General features: G+C 40.3%; 1 protein-coding gene across 7 annotated transcripts in view; it reads right to left on the bottom strand.

Annotated features, from left to right (window-relative positions):
* Window positions 1–18672, bottom strand: part of LOC125022862 (protocadherin-15-like) — a 217664-nt gene that overhangs the window by 55463 nt on the left and 143529 nt on the right. For all 7 annotated transcript variants that reach the window (XM_047609811.1, XM_047609812.1, XM_047609813.1 and 4 more), the window contains exons 24-26: window positions 17768–17884; window positions 14983–15123; window positions 11967–12079 (exon numbers count right to left, since the gene is read on the bottom strand). In XM_047609811.1, the coding sequence (XP_047465767.1) occupies window positions 11967–12079; window positions 14983–15123; window positions 17768–17884 (371 nt within the window). The remainder of the gene's footprint in view (window positions 1–11966; window positions 12080–14982; window positions 15124–17767; window positions 17885–18672) is intronic.

Raw genomic sequence — 18672 nt, 5'->3', positions numbered from 1 at the left:
TCCCCCCGTCAATCACCCTCTGGTCTTTATGGCTCTCTCCCCAAAAAAAACAGGTTATTTCTTTTCTGCAATCTGTCAGCAAGTCTCTGCTTTTCTTTTCTCTCTTTTCACAGCCCCGTTCTCACCTTTCACTTCACAGGCTTGTCACAGTCATCAGCGGAGAATCAAAAGGCTGGGAGCCTCTCCAACGGTCTGAACTTGAGTGGAGCGACGCTAACAGTAAAGTGCCGCTACATAAAACATGTCCCCGAGGGAGCAGGTCAAGCACAGAGGTTGAAGAAACATCCAGTGAATGAGACGCGTGAATGAGAAAGTGGTGGAATGATGATAATAACATGGTCTGTGACATCATCACTGCTTGTAAGAAAAATCTGTCCAGAATTAAATATGTTTGTGGGCCATAGACTGTATATGAATATGTGTTGCAAGGAACTCAAGGCACCTCACCCATGGAAAAAAATAAAAAAATGCCTTAATATAAGTCAAAAAAGCGTAAAATTAAGAGTAAGAGTGTGGGTAAAATGAATATATGTAAAGGGAGGATGTTGTTAGGCTTGGTGTATGCAGTCTGGACTTAGTAGATGTTTTTTGCCAAATGAAAATATGAACTCCAAAGTGACAAACCTCCGTAGGTAAAAGAAAACTGACTTTGGGACGTACGGCAAAAAAAGTGAAGATGAAGTTTAATGGCATGACTTGTGTCGTAAGAAAAAATCTGAGACTTCAGGTCTGAAGTGTATTAATGTCATAAATTGGTCATAAATTGACAATATGTTAAGTTTTTTTAATTTTTTTTTTAAATAAATGGGCAGATGGACACAGTTGATTAGCCTCTAGCATGGCTAAACTGATGCTAGTTTCCCTAAGGTAAGGGCGGCGCCATCTTGTGACTTTGGAGCCAGAGTCTGATTAGTACGCTCAGAGGGCGGAGCCACGATACCGACGCTCCGCCCACATTTCCTCCAGACTCACTGGCGTTTTCGTTTAATTAATGCTCCACCACTAAGAAAGAGATGTTGAATTATACCGTGTACTTAGTTTATTTATTTATTTATAAATTCATCTATTTTCTCACTTCCCATGGTATGCTTTACAGAGTGGTCAGCATGGCAACTGGTAGTCACCCTTGTGTCACATCCTGTTTCTATAGCGACAAATAACTAACTAAAATGAAACTTATCCAAAGAATTGATCCGAACATGCATCGACATTATATTAACTACCTAAAGCAGTTTGGCCCTGGTCCCGCCCACTAACAGCGAGGAGGTGGAGCTTATGACCTATACTGCAGCCTCCAGCCACCAGGGGGAGCTCTACTTGCTTTGGCTTCACTTTTGAGGAGCTGTTTCACTATCTATCCTTATCAGAATCTACTTTATTGGCCAGGTACGAACTACCTACTTGGGTTTTGACTACACTCACTTGACCAAAAAACACAGAACTTAAATAAACGTAAGAAAATAAAAGTGTACAACATAAATTAGACTTAAAGAAATAAAAAGATTGAAAAATAAAGTGCCAGGGCAGAACGGTTGTACTGTGAGTATTTACAATTTAATAATTTTACCAAGTTCAGTCTTAGATCTAGGCCTCCTCCTCCTTTTGGTCATCTTCCTTCTACTTCTTCTTCTCCTCTTTTTTTTCTCTTTCCTTGACAACAGATTGACTGGTTGAAGTATAATTTCAGTCAATGGAGATTTTCTTTGGTCCGCTTCGACCCCACAACAAAAAATCTAAAGTATTCTAATCTGATCCCTTCACATTTAAGGACAAGAAACTCTTGTTACAACTGACCTTTATGAGACAAAAAAAATAAATAAAAAATCACTGAAATGATAAATGATTAAGATCGATTTATGCGCAGGCGACTACACAGCTTCTTAGAGGTTACAGAAAAAAAAGGTCACGGCCGTGGTTAAAAGGAAATAACATTGCCGGCAGGTCACGGATTGGGAATAGCATGACGCCTGCTCAAATGTCACGTTCTGTTGTTGTTCAATTTTATGCTCAGTCTCCTTTTAAAATACCACAATATCCTCTCGCCAGCTCCATAAACAAGCTTCATTGATAAAAAATACCGTCGTCTTTTTTCCTTTTTTTGTGAATTTAGAATAAAAAATTACTGCAGATTTTTATTTTATATATGTTCCAGCATTTTCTTACATGTACTTTTCTGAATCGCATCTCCTAAATACAAAATATTACTAAAATGTTTGTGTTAGTGGGCGGGACTTTGGCTAAACTAAAGCACTGAACAAACACATCACATAATTTCTTTTCAAGTCATTTTCTGTAGTTAATATAACACTGTTTCGTTTTAGTTAGTTATTTGACACTATAGAAATGGATGTGAAATAATGCCAATCATCGGCTGCCATGCCAACCTGGAGGAGGTGCGGCCAGTGCATCGATATCGTGGCTCTACTCTACTATCGTGGCGCCGCCTGTGTCATTGCATCAATTTGGCCAATGCAAGGAAGTGGCAACGCCTCGTCCATATTTATATACAGTCTATGCATGAACTAGTCAAGGATTGAATATAATTGCTATATAAACTGAATATAATACTGCTTTTATAACTTCTTCTTCTTGGCCAAATTTTCTCTATCTCTGGGAGTATGTTGGGAGATCAGGTGTCACATGACTGTAGATGATAAAAGTGCACAGAAGAGCACTTTCACTTTCTGATTATAAATTAGATGTTTAAATTCTGCTCAGCGCTGGCTCAAAAGTAATTTCGAATCATGAATCAGAATTTGCCTCCCTGTTTTCATGTTCATTCTGCACCGCTGCAGCTGTACGTCAGTAACCAGAGATCAAGGTAATTTCAAGCAGCAACACAGAAGTCGACAGTAGCTGACAGACACAAAGTTTAACGCTGTCAGCAACAGATTTTCAGTTTAAAGAAACTGTCCAAAATTGCCTTTTTTTTCCTTTTCTTTCTTTCTTTTTTTTCTTTTTTTTACAGTGAGACCTTTTTAACTTATTTTCCCCTTTGATCTGCTGGCTCCAGTAATCTGAGTGTCAAAGCCAGGAAAATTGTCAGCAATGCTGTTAAGGAGAGCGGTAAAATAACCTGGACCTGGGAAGAACATGGGCCTGTTCAGAAGGAAAAGAGATGACGGAGGCTCAGTCTGGAGACGGTGAAGGTGAAGGAAACCTGCATGGACAGCAGACCACTCGATCCCTGTCACAGTTACTACTTTTCAAACTTTGAAACACTCCAACTTCAAACGTATATATTTCATCCAAACGTTGAAGTCTTCACTGTGATGTCCACAGATCAGCCACAACATTAAAACTACTGACAGGGAGAAGTGAATAACATTAAAACCATCTTGTGATAATTCAGCATTCTGCAGGGAAACTTTTAGACCTGGTATTCATTTGTGTAAATGTTACTTAGATGTGTAGCACCCACCTAGACCAAACCAGACACCCCCACCCCATAGCAATGACACTCTGTGATAGGCATGGGCATCGAGAACTGGTTCCAACTGAATCAGTTCATCATTAGCCTTCCTCCGTATTGATACTTTTCGTGCTGAATCTTTACGTCACAGTCCAGATGGTGGCAGTAATGCACCTAAAACTTGTTTGCTAACCGCCATAAAACAGCAGAAGAAGCACGTCATTCACATCACGTGATGAGCGCAATGTGCAACTTATGCAGCACCGTAATTCCAAGCAAAGACAGCAACACCACCAACATGATGAAGCATTTGTGGAAGACGCATGGCATTGAATACAGGTCAACAAATGCAGTTATCGCTAAGTCTCAGCAAGAGCAAAGCTAGTGTGGATCCAGGGACTAATTTCCCATTTGTTTTCATACACAAGCTCTTATCTGTTGTTTAGAAACTCAATAAAATTTCAACAAACGCCTGCTTTTTCTAGACCAAAAGTTCACAGGAGCAACTGATAAAGAATCGGATCGATGAGCAGAATCGATCAATAAAATCTTATCCAAGCCCATCCCTACTCCGCCATGGCAGCAGCCATCGTTAGCAGGACGCAGCTTGACACAGAAGAAGAAGAACATCACAAGGTGTTGACCTGGCCTCTAGATTCACTAGATCCCAAACTGATCAAGTATCTGTGGGCTGGTCCACAGAGGACCATCCCCTCAACCCATAGGACCCAAAGGCCCCGACGAGACACCACAGGACGCCGTCAGAAGCTTTTCTTTTCAATTCTCAAGCATGACTTTTTTTGCTAAAAGTGTAAATTCGCCGCCGTACAGCAGCAGCGATAAAACGGGCAAAGAGATGAAATATTCAAAACCTTCATATCAGTGATATGTGAGTGTACAGACGTCTGCGTATCTGCCTGAGAAGAAGTGACTCTGAGATATTCTCCTAGCTTGATAGATCATGTTCAGAGTGTTGAACAGTGTCAGTCTGCCTGCCCGTCAGGTCTGTCTGGATGTCTTTGGTCCATCAGTGTTTCTCTATTCCAGTCTTTACCTGCTCCTCAGCTTGTTTGCTTCAATCTCCCTCAATCTGTCAGCCTGTCAACTCATCTGCCACTTTAAAGGCTCCTCTGCCTGTATGTTGATCCGTCTGCGCGCACACCTTTCTGCTCGTCAACGGGTTTTTGAAATTGCGCCGCCACGTCAGACTTTTGTTTGAATACCTCACCCCGTCCTCTCTGCCTGCTTCGGCTTTCCTTTACTTCCTCCACCCGAAAGTCTCGTATATCTCAGCTGTTTCTCCACACTTTCCTCTACAAACATCTACATTCTCTTCATTCCTTCACTCCTCTTCTCCATCCACACCCTCTCTCTGGAAGAACTGCACAGCTCACGCCGCCTCGGGAAAGAAGCACGCTCGTCTTTTATGTTTCCATTTCCTCACGTTTAACTTTTGCACCGAATGACTGCACTTAATGTTGTTGTACATATTACAATGACAGTAAAGATGTGCCATTCTGTTCTCATAAATGACAACGCTGTTGTTGTTAAAGTTGTAACATTGCCAGGAGCGCTCCGACGTGCCCTTGCCTGTTTTGAGCCCATCAACAAAACAAGGTAACCTTCAACGCGGATCGGTTAGAGACACGAGGCCACAGTGTGGACGTACACTGTGTGCACATACTGGAGTAATATAATTTTAGGAGAGTGTTCCCTCAGCTTTAATAGATCTGACTTCACAACGAGATATCTTGTACCTCACTGTCACAGTCTTGCTTGACCGATACTAGTAACCATGACGACTGCTGCATTTACTAATGGGACAATAACGACTTCCATTTATTGGCTGCAAATGATTAAATCCACAGACTAACCACGCTTGACCGTCTTTTGGCTGAAACAGGGACTCCACGGATGTGACCTACAGTTGGGACATGACGCTTTAAGCATCAACTAGTCACTGATCACGTGACAAAAACAACATGGATGCCTCCTAGAAGACAGGTGAGGAGCCCAGTGGGTCGTTGGTTCGGCAAGTGTGTGGAAATACTTCACTAAAGATGAAGCTCACACTAAAGTACTACTGCAGTGCATCTGAAAAGACATTCTCTAATGCTAGCAGTTGAACGGTCCAAAGCCTCTGGACATTAGTCAGTTAGCAACTTCACCAAGTGTCCTGTGGTAACAGAGCGAAGGAGGCTGCAGACCTTTAGTTAGAAATAATACACTGTAGAGTACTATTAACAGCTATTGATGGTGCTGAGTTGCAGCCTGTTTTTATACAGTCTATACACATCTACAGCTCACAGTATGTAGCACATGACAATTTAACTATTAACACTCAGGTTGATCAGATGGCAACATAAAAACTGATCAAATGCTATTCAAAGCCAAGGAATAAAGGTCCCCTGCTTTTTTTTTTTTTTTTTTTTCCCCGAACGTGGTTCAAGGTGAGTTTGAAATTTACTTGATGTCACTGTCATACATCCAGACCGGCCAAAGCCACACGAGTCAATAAACCGGGTGAATGACCAGGCCGCAGTAGCTCAGGAGGCAGAGCGGTCATCAAATAACCAACTTAACCCACCTTGCTCCCAGCGTGAACTCCACTGATGTATGATTGATTGCTTGGTGGTGGTCGGAGAGGCCGTATGCACAAACTGGCAGCCACGTTTACGTCAGTCTGCCTCAGGGCAGCTGTGACTACTGAGGTAGTTTACCACCACCAGGGTGTGAGCAGATGAATGTATTCGATGTAAAGCATCTTTGGATTTATAGAAAACCAATGTATTATTATTATTACCAGGAGAAATTATTCCAAAGAATAAACTTCTTCCTTGCTTGCATATGGTGCAAGATACTTTTAAAACAAAAATGCTAGCAAAAGAAACTAGCAAATGGAGTACCTCAAGGCTCCGTCTTGGTTGCTTTGTTATTTATAACAGTACGGACATCCTTTTGTTGATTTGTTTCACTCTATTATTAGTGAAAACCAAACCTCTAAATTTAGATCACTGAGCAAAGTGCTAAAAATCTTGGCTGTGTGTATTTATTTCACAGCTGTGCACATTATGTGAGGAAGCGCTGCCAAGGAGAAGCAGACAAAATTATTCTTAGTCTCTTCCCAACACAAGATTAAAGATTAATTTAGTTTTTTTTTTCCAGTTGTAATGCTGTAACACAAGATTAATTTACAACAAAGTTAATGCATACTCTCTTTTAAAAAAAAAAAAAAAAGGCTGATTAATAAGGTTCTTTTTTTACCTCGTTGGTAGAAAAATGGGATCATTGCCTTTGAAATGGAAAATTGACACCTCTTGGATTGCATTAGTTAAGCTGATAGATAATAGGCTGATTTATCTAAATCTCTTTCTCTCGTGTGTTATCTCTATCTTTGTAATGACGTAAGACAAAGCAACACATCTCCATCTTTGATTTAAAAAAAACAACACTTTGATGTTTGAAGCGGTTTTTTGGGGTGGATTTCTTTTTGGGCTCTTAACTATCTCCCCACTTTCTAATTAGATTCATTAACAAAGTAACAGGCTATGAGGCGTTTCAACAGCATATGAGGGGGTGGGTGGGAGACAGAGAGGGGGGTCGATTCTTCTGTAATCACAATCACATCTGCGCACACGTCTGTGTATGAATATACCAGCATTGGAAGTGGTGGGTGGGATGTCAGTGCTCTTGGAAAAGGCAATATTTTCTTTCTGTTCACTTAACCCCACGCTGATAATTGCCACTGGGGGGGGGGGGTCGATAACTATTCATCCCCATGTGATACTGGCTGCATACTAATTCTGCAGGTGCAAGGATGGCACTAGGATTTGGGGGGGGGGGGGGGGGGGGGGGTCAGACTGCACACGGTTGCTACGGAGATGTAACAAACTTTCTCCTTGGCTCGTTAAGTGTTCTACTAGATGAGGAACCGGGAAGGAGAGGAAATTCATAAACATTGTAGAGCTGAAGAGATGCTTCACGGGGGTTCATCTTCAGTGTCACTCTGTGTGTGTTTGTGTGTGTGCCTGCAGCTGAATCCCATAATATATTAGCACCCACTTAGTATATATACTAGGTGGGTATATACTAGTATATATAGAAACATGGAGATGTAATTAGAAATGTACTAATTGAGTTTGTGGTGAAGCCTCCTCTGTGGGTAGTGCCAGGGCTAGATGGTATGGGTTTTGGTCAGAATCCATTTATTTCTTTTTCTTTGCACAGATATTCAACCAGCTACATATTAACAGAAACACCTAAAACCACATAAAAAACTGCATATTTTCAAAGAGCCACTTGTTTCTGTTTGACCATCTTGATCTGTTCATTGTCGAATCAGAGCTTCCATATTATTCAGTCTTGCCCGTGGCTACGAGCCTGTGTGCCGCGACCATGCAACATCATTAAGCTGCATTAGTAAGGCTCTTAAAACCACACTGGTTAGCTTTTATTCAATAAAGCTGCAGTAATCAATTCAAAGCGGGTACACTGCGTGAATGCAACATGGATTTAGAAGAACAAAGAAAACACGCACAAACACACGCGCTAAAATACGAGGACATAAAGGTGTGCACACCCAAAGAGACAACGCTGCACAGAAAGGAAACAAAGAGCACTTACACAGCCCATAAAAATGTGAGTGATCACACATTAACACGTGTGATGATTTACTACAGATCCTAAAACGTGCACATTCAGATAAACTCACACACACGCTCTTTTAGCCGCAAGCTACGTTCCATATTCATAAATGCAGTTATTATATGGCTCGCTGACATCTCTCTCTGCCTCAAACCTTCTTCCTAAAAATAGAGAGTAGCTTCGCTCTGCTCAGTGCGAAACACAAACCTTGACATCTTCAAATTTGGCCTGCAACGCAGTGAAGCCGCATTCCTCGCGGTCCTCCTTGAAAACGTCGAACATTAGCTCAGGTGTTTGAACAGAGAAAACTTTTAAGAATGATGGTATTATTTACTGAGGCAGAGTTGTATCATCGTAAAAGCCGGAGGAATATATGATGTATGTGAAAGTGTTGGTGAAGAGCGTAGAAAGAGGAAATAAAACCCTCTCTGTCACTGGCAATCAGTCACAGATAGGCTGCTGTCATCTGAGCACGAACATAATAATTTCATTACGCCTCCGCCAAACAGTCAAGTTGCACTTTACATCCCTGTCGCTCCAGATAAAGGAAGAAGTAAGACACGGAAAATGCGCCAAAAGGTACAATACCAGTTAAAAGTTTTACAATATTTCTTTCTTTGTTTTATTGAAGTGTGTGAAGTTTAATGTCTCATTTTACTCTGAAATGAAAGCACAGACCAAATAAACAACTGAAGTTAAGCCTTTACGAAATGAACATTCGCCTTCGCATAAAAAAAAAGATTACGGATTATTTGATTTACCGTAACTCACAGATGGAGCTTTTAGCTATAAATGTCCCCAGATTTCCACATCATGCTAACACAGCTAACACATGGAACCCTGTTTTACTACTAGAGATTATTCTAGAATATTTACTCATCGTTACAGTAAAATAGTCCATCCTGAACGTATCACCAGCGATACATTCAGGCTTTAAAGGGTTTAAAAAAATCAATATGTCACCCAAAGTATATTCTAAATTTTCTTTCTTTCCATAAATGGAAATCAAGTATTTTTCAGAGAGTTCTTCCAAGTTTTGTTGCACAAGTTCCCAGAAATGTGCAGCACTTTAGGGGCACAAACCAGCTCCATGGGGTTAAAGTCTGGAGACTGGGCCATGGTCCACTCCATGTTTTCAAGCTTTCCATCTTGTTTTTATCCTGAGGTAGTTCTGGTTTAGCTTGGACTAAAGTTTGGGGTCATTATCTTGCTGCAGGATGAAGTTTTGACCAACTATACCAGAGGATACTGACACTGTTCTAAAAGTTTTAACCACTATGGTGTATATGTGTATATGGTGAATCTTTTGGGGCATGAAAGTTATCTCCATATTGCCTATATATTTCCAAATTGAGAGCTTTGGTGTGATGGCAATGGACCAAATCAATGGGCTCTGGTTGTCATCCAGGGAGGGGGACGAGAAAAGTGGGGAGATAATGGTCTGATTAGTGGGGAGATAATGGGAGCTCCTGCAAGAGGAAGGTTTTTGTTGCAATTTTGGCAAACCTTTAATTGGATTAGAAGGATTGTACTTACTGTATGCTGCCCCTGAGAAGGGAAAAGTTCAACTGTGTTTGACAGTTTCTGAATCGCAACCCTGATGCTTCCTCCCACCACCTCATTAGGTTAGTTGGTGATTAACCAAATGGTGAGAGTGTGGTTACAGAAAATACAACGCTCTTGTCTTCTCACGGCGACTTCCACCTTTCCTAGAGTAAAGTCACCTGCTTCACTTCCTCAGACAAATTAATGTCTTATTAACATTAATTTTATTATTATTTTTTTTATCACAATTCCTAATGGGGCCATTTGAGCAGATCTGGAATATTTGTGGGGACACACCGTCCCTGTCCCTAGTTACATCTACGGCCTTAAGGAATAAAAGGGCAGACGCCTGTTAGACATTTGTCTAGAATTGTATCATCATTAGCATGTGACCAGAGGGCAGGCTACCAGGGGGGTGGCCTGAGGGCTGACAAACTTTAGACTTCATGGGGTGGCGATGCAAGTTTTCATGGACAGAGAGAAACCTCATTAATTGGCTCCCACCCGGCAGAACTTTAACTCAGGGGTCCCCAAAGTTTTTTTTCAGTGTTGGCCACATTAACTTTTCTTTCTGTGATGGGGGAGCGAGGTCAGTACATAACAGGAAACTATTTGGACCAAGCTAGCATATTGCTGTCCATGGTGGGTCTCATAGTGTATGTAATGTAACAAATCATCGTATGAAGACCCTGATAATGGCGTCATATTGGCTGTAAAGAGCAACATCTCAGATTTCAGAAACACAAATGTGCCGCCGGAAAACAAAGACACACATTCGGTTTCAAAGTAGTTAAGTATTGAATAGAGGAAGAGGAGAAAAGGAAGTAAGACGACTAACGTTAGAAAACTTAGCTAGCAGAGCGGCTAAATCTAGCATGGACATTTTTTTGGACTCTAGTCGAGTTAAGACCATGACTTTGGCCTTTGATCAGGACATTCTCATCAGTTCGTCCTCGTATCCAAACGAATAAAAATCCTCTCATGACGCCTCATCGGAAATTAATCGACGAAAACACCGTTCACCAACTTAAAGCCCCCGGCCATGTTTTCAACCCCCCACGGAAATGAAAAATCTAACTTTTAAAAGCATCTTCCCCCATAATTGTCACGTAATCGTCCGTCTTTGACATCATTCCTGCCCCAATGACAGACAGAGGATAAAAAATGGAAACAATAACACATCGAGACAGCGGAACTGAGGAAATGACTAGAGATTATAGGCTTATTTCCATCTGACGCAACCAATCACAAAAAACAAAACCTGAGGTGACCCCAATGATCTCATGAAACAAGCACCAACCGAAAGTGCACTTTCTCCTTTCAACCCCATTGTTATTTTACATTATGTTTGCAGACACATTTATGTAGCTGTAGAATGAAGAGAAACACATATTTTATGTTACTATTGCATGAAAAATGCACTATTGATACTGATGTAATCAAAGTATTAATATTTATTGACCTTAAAATTCAATGTAAAGCTGCATTGTATGGGGTTGCAGAGCCAGCTGTACTTGTAAAACTTTGAGCAGATAGTTGATGCCGCGCTGTAGATTTGTTCCGGGGAAAGAGAGTCCTTGCCGACTTTACCAAACCTCATAAATTCAGGTTTTTATTATTTTCAAGGATTTGTGTTCACCAAGGCACAACGTCTAAGCTGTAATCAAAACTGAATTATGCAGCCAAACATGAATCATGCTGTTCGGACTTTGCAACTTCTGTGTGGAGCATCTGCAGCTAAAAAGAAAACAGTTATAAATAAAAAAAGAGTTATGCTAATGGTATTGAAGTGTCCACGTATCTGCTTTTTCTTCTTTCTTTTTTTTGATGTCTATGCTGAAATGTGGTCAAAATATATTAACCGCCTGTAATCCATCTGTGAAAATAATGAATTGTTGCATTATAAACCTCCATCCCCATAATTACTCCCGTATTAATGCCATTCATTACATTTGTCACGTAAAAAAAAAAAAAAGCAAACCTTCTGTCTTAGTCCAGAGGAGCCAACTGGACATCATCCAAAACTTCAGATCCTTTTGTTTCCAATTAAGCGAATGAAATTAAGATGAATGTCTCTCAACTCCACTAAGGGACTACTTCTGCAAGAATACACGGATCAGGCATAACATTATGACCACCTTCCTAATATTGTGTAGGAGGCCGGGTCAACACCTTGTGATGTTCTTCATGTTTTTTCGAGTTGTTCAGAAAACATTTTGGTGTGTGTGTGTTTGTGTCAGGCTGCATCCTGCACAACATTGAATTATCAGTGGTCTTAATGTTTTGGCAGATTGGTGTCCACTCTGTGTGTGTGTGTGTGTGTGTGTGTGTGTGTGTGTGTGTGTGTGTGTGTGTGTGTGCATACCTGTATTCTTCCTGAGTGAACACTGGGATAACGGAGGGCTGGAGGACGGTGATCTCTACCAGAGTGGTGTTCTCCTTCACAGGCTCACCATCGTCATAGGCCACCACCACCAGCTGTCTCACACAGAAGACACAACATCATCACAAATACAAGAAATCCACAGTCACTTACTTCCCTACACTATGTCTTATTTATTATTTAGCGCCATTCATACCATTCGGCTGTTCGTTGATAGTGGGAACAGCTGAATGCAGAACATGTTGCAAATGTGTAGCTAATTTGTGACTAATCTCTGTATATTTTGACGTTCAACCCTAAACCTTAAGTCTAACCCACTAAACCATAGGTCTAACAATAACCCTAAGTCTAACTCCTGAACTCTAAGTCTAACACTAACCCTAAGTCTAAGACTAACCCTAAGTCTGGCCCCCTAAACCATACACTACCACTAACCCTTAGTCTAACCCCCTAAACCCTAAGTGCAACACTAACCCTAACCCTAACTCTCAGACTAACCCTAAGTTTGGCCCCCTATCTCTTAGGCTAACACTAACCATCGCCCTAGGTCTGACCCCCAACCCTATGTCTACCACTGACAGTAACCCAAATTCTAACCCCTAACCCTGAGTCTAACATTAGCCCTAGCCCTGACTCTAACCCTGAGTCTAGCCCCCTAACCCTAAGTCTGACAGTAACCCTAAATCTGACCCTCTAAACCTGAGTCTAACGCTAACCCCTAACCCTAACTGTAACACTAAGTCTAACCCCCTAACCCTAAGTCTTACACTAACCCTAAGTCTAGGCACAGATATGCATGGGAAGGTCAGACCAGGGTTTTGTATCCCCATTGATGTTTTTATGCTTAGTCTTTTTTCTGTAAAAAACTAGGAGTTAACCAATGTTAATCAGACCCTGAGGGTAAATAATGAGGAGCCAGACCTTAAATACCAAGATGTGCATTGCTCTTCTTTATAGTCACACGTTTTAATCTGAAAATGCAGACATACATAGCTTCTTTAACAGCTGGGAATTATGAACATATGGTACTTTAGTTCCTCGCTCAATCTCACAACTATTTTTCTTTTTTTTTTTTAACTGACTGATGATTTGAATGGGACACAAAGTCTGCAAAGTTAGGTAAGAAGTCATCCGCCGTGTGCATCAGTTAAATTGTCTTAGTGCGTGTCCTTGTTGAAATCAATACCTTGTTTGTCTCAGTCAGGATCCCAAAATAGTACGCGGAGTTGCACTGGTTCATTTTGTCTTTGAGTTATTGGGAGCAAACGAGGTAAAATTAGTCCCCTGAGTGATATCTTCAGAGGACGCTGAATCCTTGTTGTGTTAATTAAAGCCCAATGAAAAGATGAAATTAGCATGGCTCAAAACCCCATCGAGAAATGCAGCTGAGAGAAGACACTTTTGAAACTAATAAGCTTCTGTAGGAAACACAGAGTGTGCAGAGGATGGAGATTCGTATGCACGCACTGCACATAGACACCTTTATGTACACAAATGATGTAAAAAAAACATGAAGTGATCAAATTAATTTTTAATGACTATGTTTACGTGATGTTGTCCCAAACCTCCACCCACTGAATGGATCACATGACTAATCCAGTGATTATGTCTCTGCTGAAGTACAGTCTTAGAGCCAATGCTTAAAGTTTGGCGGGTTCCATTTGATTGATTGGGAATTACATCAACTAACGCTGTGTTCCCTGTTCAGAAGATACATGGATATATTTAATGCACTGAATGCATTAGAGTGCATTAGTATTCCTGCGGTGGGTGGATCTCCGTCACTCCACTGTCAATAATGTAAATAAAAAATAATTTTAGCAAAATTAAAGTGGCAAATTTGTGGCATGAATCAATTTCAAAGTGGAGCCTAACTAAACTTTGAGTTGATATACTGCAAGAGGTTGTTGATAGTTTAGTCAAAGACAGATTTGGACATTTTCAGACAGCTTAGATTTCAATGATCAAGGGAAACTGAGTAAAGAAACCCTTAAAGTCTTGAAAAGGGACTGTTTAGAATCACTTTAGAGGCTCTGTGAGTTCGTACTCCAAGCTAAACGCTAACGTCAGCATGCTCACTATGACATGGTGTCATTTTAACTTAACTCACAGAGAAAAATATCAATCACAACGTCAAAGAAAAGAATCCCAGGACCCATGTATATCTGGACCAAAAGGTGGTGTTATATAAAGGTATTTCACAGAATCAATGAGAAAAATTCAAGGAATCAACTGAGCTCTTAGAGTTTATACTTCTGGCGATTGATAGATGGAAAGCTTAACCTGGTTAGTGGCTTGGTGGCGCATATCTGCAAACATTAGGCTTCAAAATATGGGGAATTTTTAAATTTTTTTCTATGGCAGTTATCATGATTTTATATTGAAATAAAAAGAAATTTACATGTTTCCACAAACAAATTCCACTGAACCCCGACAGTACACAGTCAGTAACTCAGGAAATATCAGACCATTCTGATGTAGAATTTCAGAATAAAAGCTCTTTAAATTCTCTAATACGTCTGCTTTTTTTCCCCCACATGATTCTCAATTCAAATAAAAAAGAAAAATCCATTTCCACAAACTAATTCCACTTCACACTGATAACATACAACCTCAAGACGCCACACAGAAGATATTAAACCATTCTGATATGGACTTTCAGAATAAAAGCCCCTTAAATTCTGTTTAATTTTGCTATTGTTCGCTAGCTCTATCTGCCCCATGGTGATAATATATTGGGTTGCAGCATCACTATACTGGAGAATTAAGTTTCAGTCCAACGTTTCTCATATTCAGAAATATAATTTGGGTTTAAAGGTGGAACCCAGTCTTACCTTGACATTCTGACAACACCATAGTCAGCTAGCTAATTAATTCAGTATTAAATTCACCTGCCAACCACAATGTTGTGTCTGATCGGTGTAGGTAAATTATTCAGCCATGCACAAGTCTGGTTGGTTAACCACTGGTTGGTCCATTAACAGATGTGAATACTCACACTGAACTTGAGGTTGGGCTCCTCGTTAAGGTTCACTCTGGTGACCACGTGTCCAGTCTGTTCTTCTACGTCAAATATACTGGCAGAGTATGGATACGCCTCCTGGTCCAGCTTGTAGCGCACCGTTCCTGCTGGGGTACCCTGCGAATTCAACAAAACAGTAAACTACTTCAACGTCGTAGCTTGAACCGTCTCGTAACGGTTTCTGAAACTCCGTCGGATATTATGCCCAGCTGGCTAAAATTAAAGCACAGCGCAGTAATGAGTGTGTAATGACTCTAACAGCATTTCATACCGAAATCAATTAGTTTGAACCCAAAATGTCAAACCCAGTCTCTACGCCCAAATACTTAGAACACACACACACACACACACACACACACACACACACACATATCAGTGTCTGGGATAAATGAGGTCCAACGTTCATGAATTAACCTCTAAAACATTGCTAATAATAACCATTCATCAGTTACTGCCACTAATTTGGCTCAAAATGTCAAGAAAAAAGTACAATTATGTCATTTTATCTGGTATTTTTGTGAATAATGTCAATTTCCTGTATGCATTAACACAGATATGTGATCAGTTTGAGATCTAGTGAATTTAGAGGCCAAAACAACACCTTGTGATGTTCTTCATGCTTTTTTTTTAGTTGTTGCTAAGTTTTTCATGTGCATCCTGCTGTGGATGTCTGCTGCCATCAAGGAGTGTCATTGCTATGGGGTGGGGGGCGTATAGTCTGATCTGGGTGGGTGCTACATGTCTAAATAACATCCACATCCACACAAATGGATGCCAGGTCTATTTCCCATTTGTACTTCTTTACACAGAGTAGATCTGGTGGTTTCCAATAAAAACATACACGATTTTACAGCGTAAAACTTTAAAGACCCTTTTCTCAAAATGAGTTTTTCTGCTACGCTGAGCCAGAAATCTTTAGATTGATTCCTAACTACATTCTGCAGGTATTTACAGAGGGGATTGTTCATATATCATTCAGAGTCTGTTTTATATAACATGGGAAAATTAGATTTCTTTGGACTGTTGACAGTATTTTGTGATTTATGGAGTGATATAAAGAGATATCCAAAGTCCCCTCTGTAAATACCTGGAATTGTAATACGTTAACAAAATGTAACAAGAATTTTGAACCTCACTGTAGCCATTACTCAGATTTCTGGTTCTGGAAATGTATGCAAATTAGCGCATACTTAAGTAGATAACTACTCATTTGCATATTTACATATTAATTCACAGAAAACTGGTAATACAAAAAAATATTGTATTTATGTAAGTGTTCAACTGGACAAGTTTCATGGTGATATATATTAGTAAAAAAATGTACCCTATTCATGCTTAGTGTCTGGTATTAACCTCCTGAGACCCGGCGTCCTCATACGGGGACATTAGGTTTTAGGTTTGTTGCAGCTTCTTATTCTGCTTCATTTAGACCTGTTGTCCTCATAAGGAGACATTTTTATCTGCCATATACTGGTAGCGAAGGGTCAATATGCTTGTTTATTCATGCTAAATGAAAATTTAACAATTCAAGTACACGTTTGAGGACGTTGGGATTTCATCATTTCCAATTCTGCTTTTGCATTAAAATAAACTGTTGTATATTTTTGGTTCACACTGACGACTTAAATTGTAATATACAGTGAAATAATCTGTGTCCACGTTTTTTTCTTTTTTTCACCAAAACTACTTCCAGTTCAAAGATGATGCTTATTTTTTTATACTTCTTAGATCGTACTAATCCCAAACACATAAAGATAACAGTCTGATTTTAAATAAATTAAGATGCATTCTTGGGTCTCTGGAGATTTAAATGTAATCAACACAGTTTTAAGATCATATAAATCTAATATCTATATAAGACTATACAGATGTTTCTTTTAATTACAAGGTAGGAGTATTTCCATCTATTAGTCATTTCATCTGAGTTTGCTTTTGAGGAGGCGCTGCAGCACTTTTGAGCAGTATGTCAGAGCCACCTCTCCCACCGAAACATTTCATCACATAACAGCTCGTAGTGAGTCAGCGAAACTTCACTGTGACAAATCCTTAAAAGCATTTCTAATTTAAAAAAAGGTAAGTGTGAATGACATTTCCACACGCGTGCATATGCAGTATGGTGGTGCAGGGAGTGCCTTTGTTATGGCGCGCTGTAGCCTGGACAGTATGATACTGCATCCTGACCCGACATTAAACGTGAATCAATTCAGCGGCAGCAGGCAGGAAGGCAGTAAACACATTATTCAAAGCAACTTGAGGCTTTTAAAGAAGCTCATAGGACGACGTTGCTCGTGTGGGAGACAGTTGATTGAAAAATAAGTTCACTGCTGCTGCTGCTGCAAAAAAAAAAAAAAAGATTCTTCATAAATATTTATTTGTTGAGTAAAATTGCAAATTTACCACTTGGTTGTTTTCAGTTTCCAATAAGAGTGAGAGCTACTTTTCCCACACGGCTGCTGCATCTCAAATGTGCATCTGCTGTACGTCTGTGCGACTCCTCATCACGTATTCCTGCGCGGTGCACTTTTGCATGGACACGTTCTCACCTTTTAAACTTGGGGTTAACTGCACCAGGCTGCGTAACGGCTCGCAACGGAAAAAAAAAAAAAAAAAAAACTCTCAAGCGAGATAACCCTCATTTCATTACAAAACAGCCTGCACAAGCATTAAAAAGCCCAGAGAACACGCAGACACATTAAAAGGAGACGAGCGCTGTTGTCTTGCACAGAAAGCGATTGTCTGATTGAATAGCGGAAATACTCACGGCGGGGTCAGAGTCATTGGCCATCACCGTGGTTACGATGGTTCCCTTGACAGCATTAGGAGCGACCATGCCTCGGTACGCTGGCTGGCTGAACACCGGAGAAAAGTCATTCATGTCCTGGAGAGAGATTTAGCACACACTAGCATTAGCATCGCAAACATATAGATTATTCCAGGGCCTCATATATATATATATTGTTTTCCATTAAACTGTAACAGTAAGATGCATCCAGGGCTCATCTGAAACATCTGGCCACCACAGAAGAGGACTTTGAACTATAGCTACAACACATCGATGCTGGAAAAACAGTCGCCGCACTGATGCTGATTCACATTTTCTTTGGGTTCTGTTTTATTTGGAAAAATATCACTTCATCTCTGAGTGGAATAAATGCAGACAGTGAGTAGCGAGCGATGCAAAAAAAAAAAAAAAAAAGAGGGGGGCAGTCGTAAAAAAAGCTGCGGGGTTTGAGTCGCAGCAGGAGACAGCGGCGTCGGAAAACAGAATCATAATGGCTTTTAATTTCGCCGGCCGGTGGCAAAATGACAGATTTTTGAAAACTTGTTGTCAGACTGAGACAAAGGAAGGATCCATCTGCAGCGGCGTCGGAGGGAGGGGTGGACAAAGCAGAGGAAAAGGGCTGTTTGTTCTGCTCAGGTGATTCTGTGACTACAAATACTCTGTGACGGACTAATATCTGCCTTTATTTCAAGTTAAAACAATCTGAATCCAACGTGTCCCAGTCTGAGAAGCTGGGACTCAGAATTCATTTTCATCAAAAAAACATTTTTTTTTCTGTATTTTTTTTAAAATTATTTCATTATTTTATTTATTTTTCTAATTTCACGCTCCTAGGCGGGGGTCTTAAATGTTTTTTAGCCCCCAAACTGATGGAGAGATTAAGT

This window comes from Mugil cephalus, chromosome 16 (genome assembly GCF_022458985.1).
Source record: "Mugil cephalus isolate CIBA_MC_2020 chromosome 16, CIBA_Mcephalus_1.1, whole genome shotgun sequence".
Taxonomy (NCBI): domain Eukaryota; kingdom Metazoa; phylum Chordata; class Actinopteri; order Mugiliformes; family Mugilidae; genus Mugil; species Mugil cephalus.
Note: the sequence above shows the minus strand (reverse complement) of the source record. Positions and strands in the feature narration are given on the sequence as shown.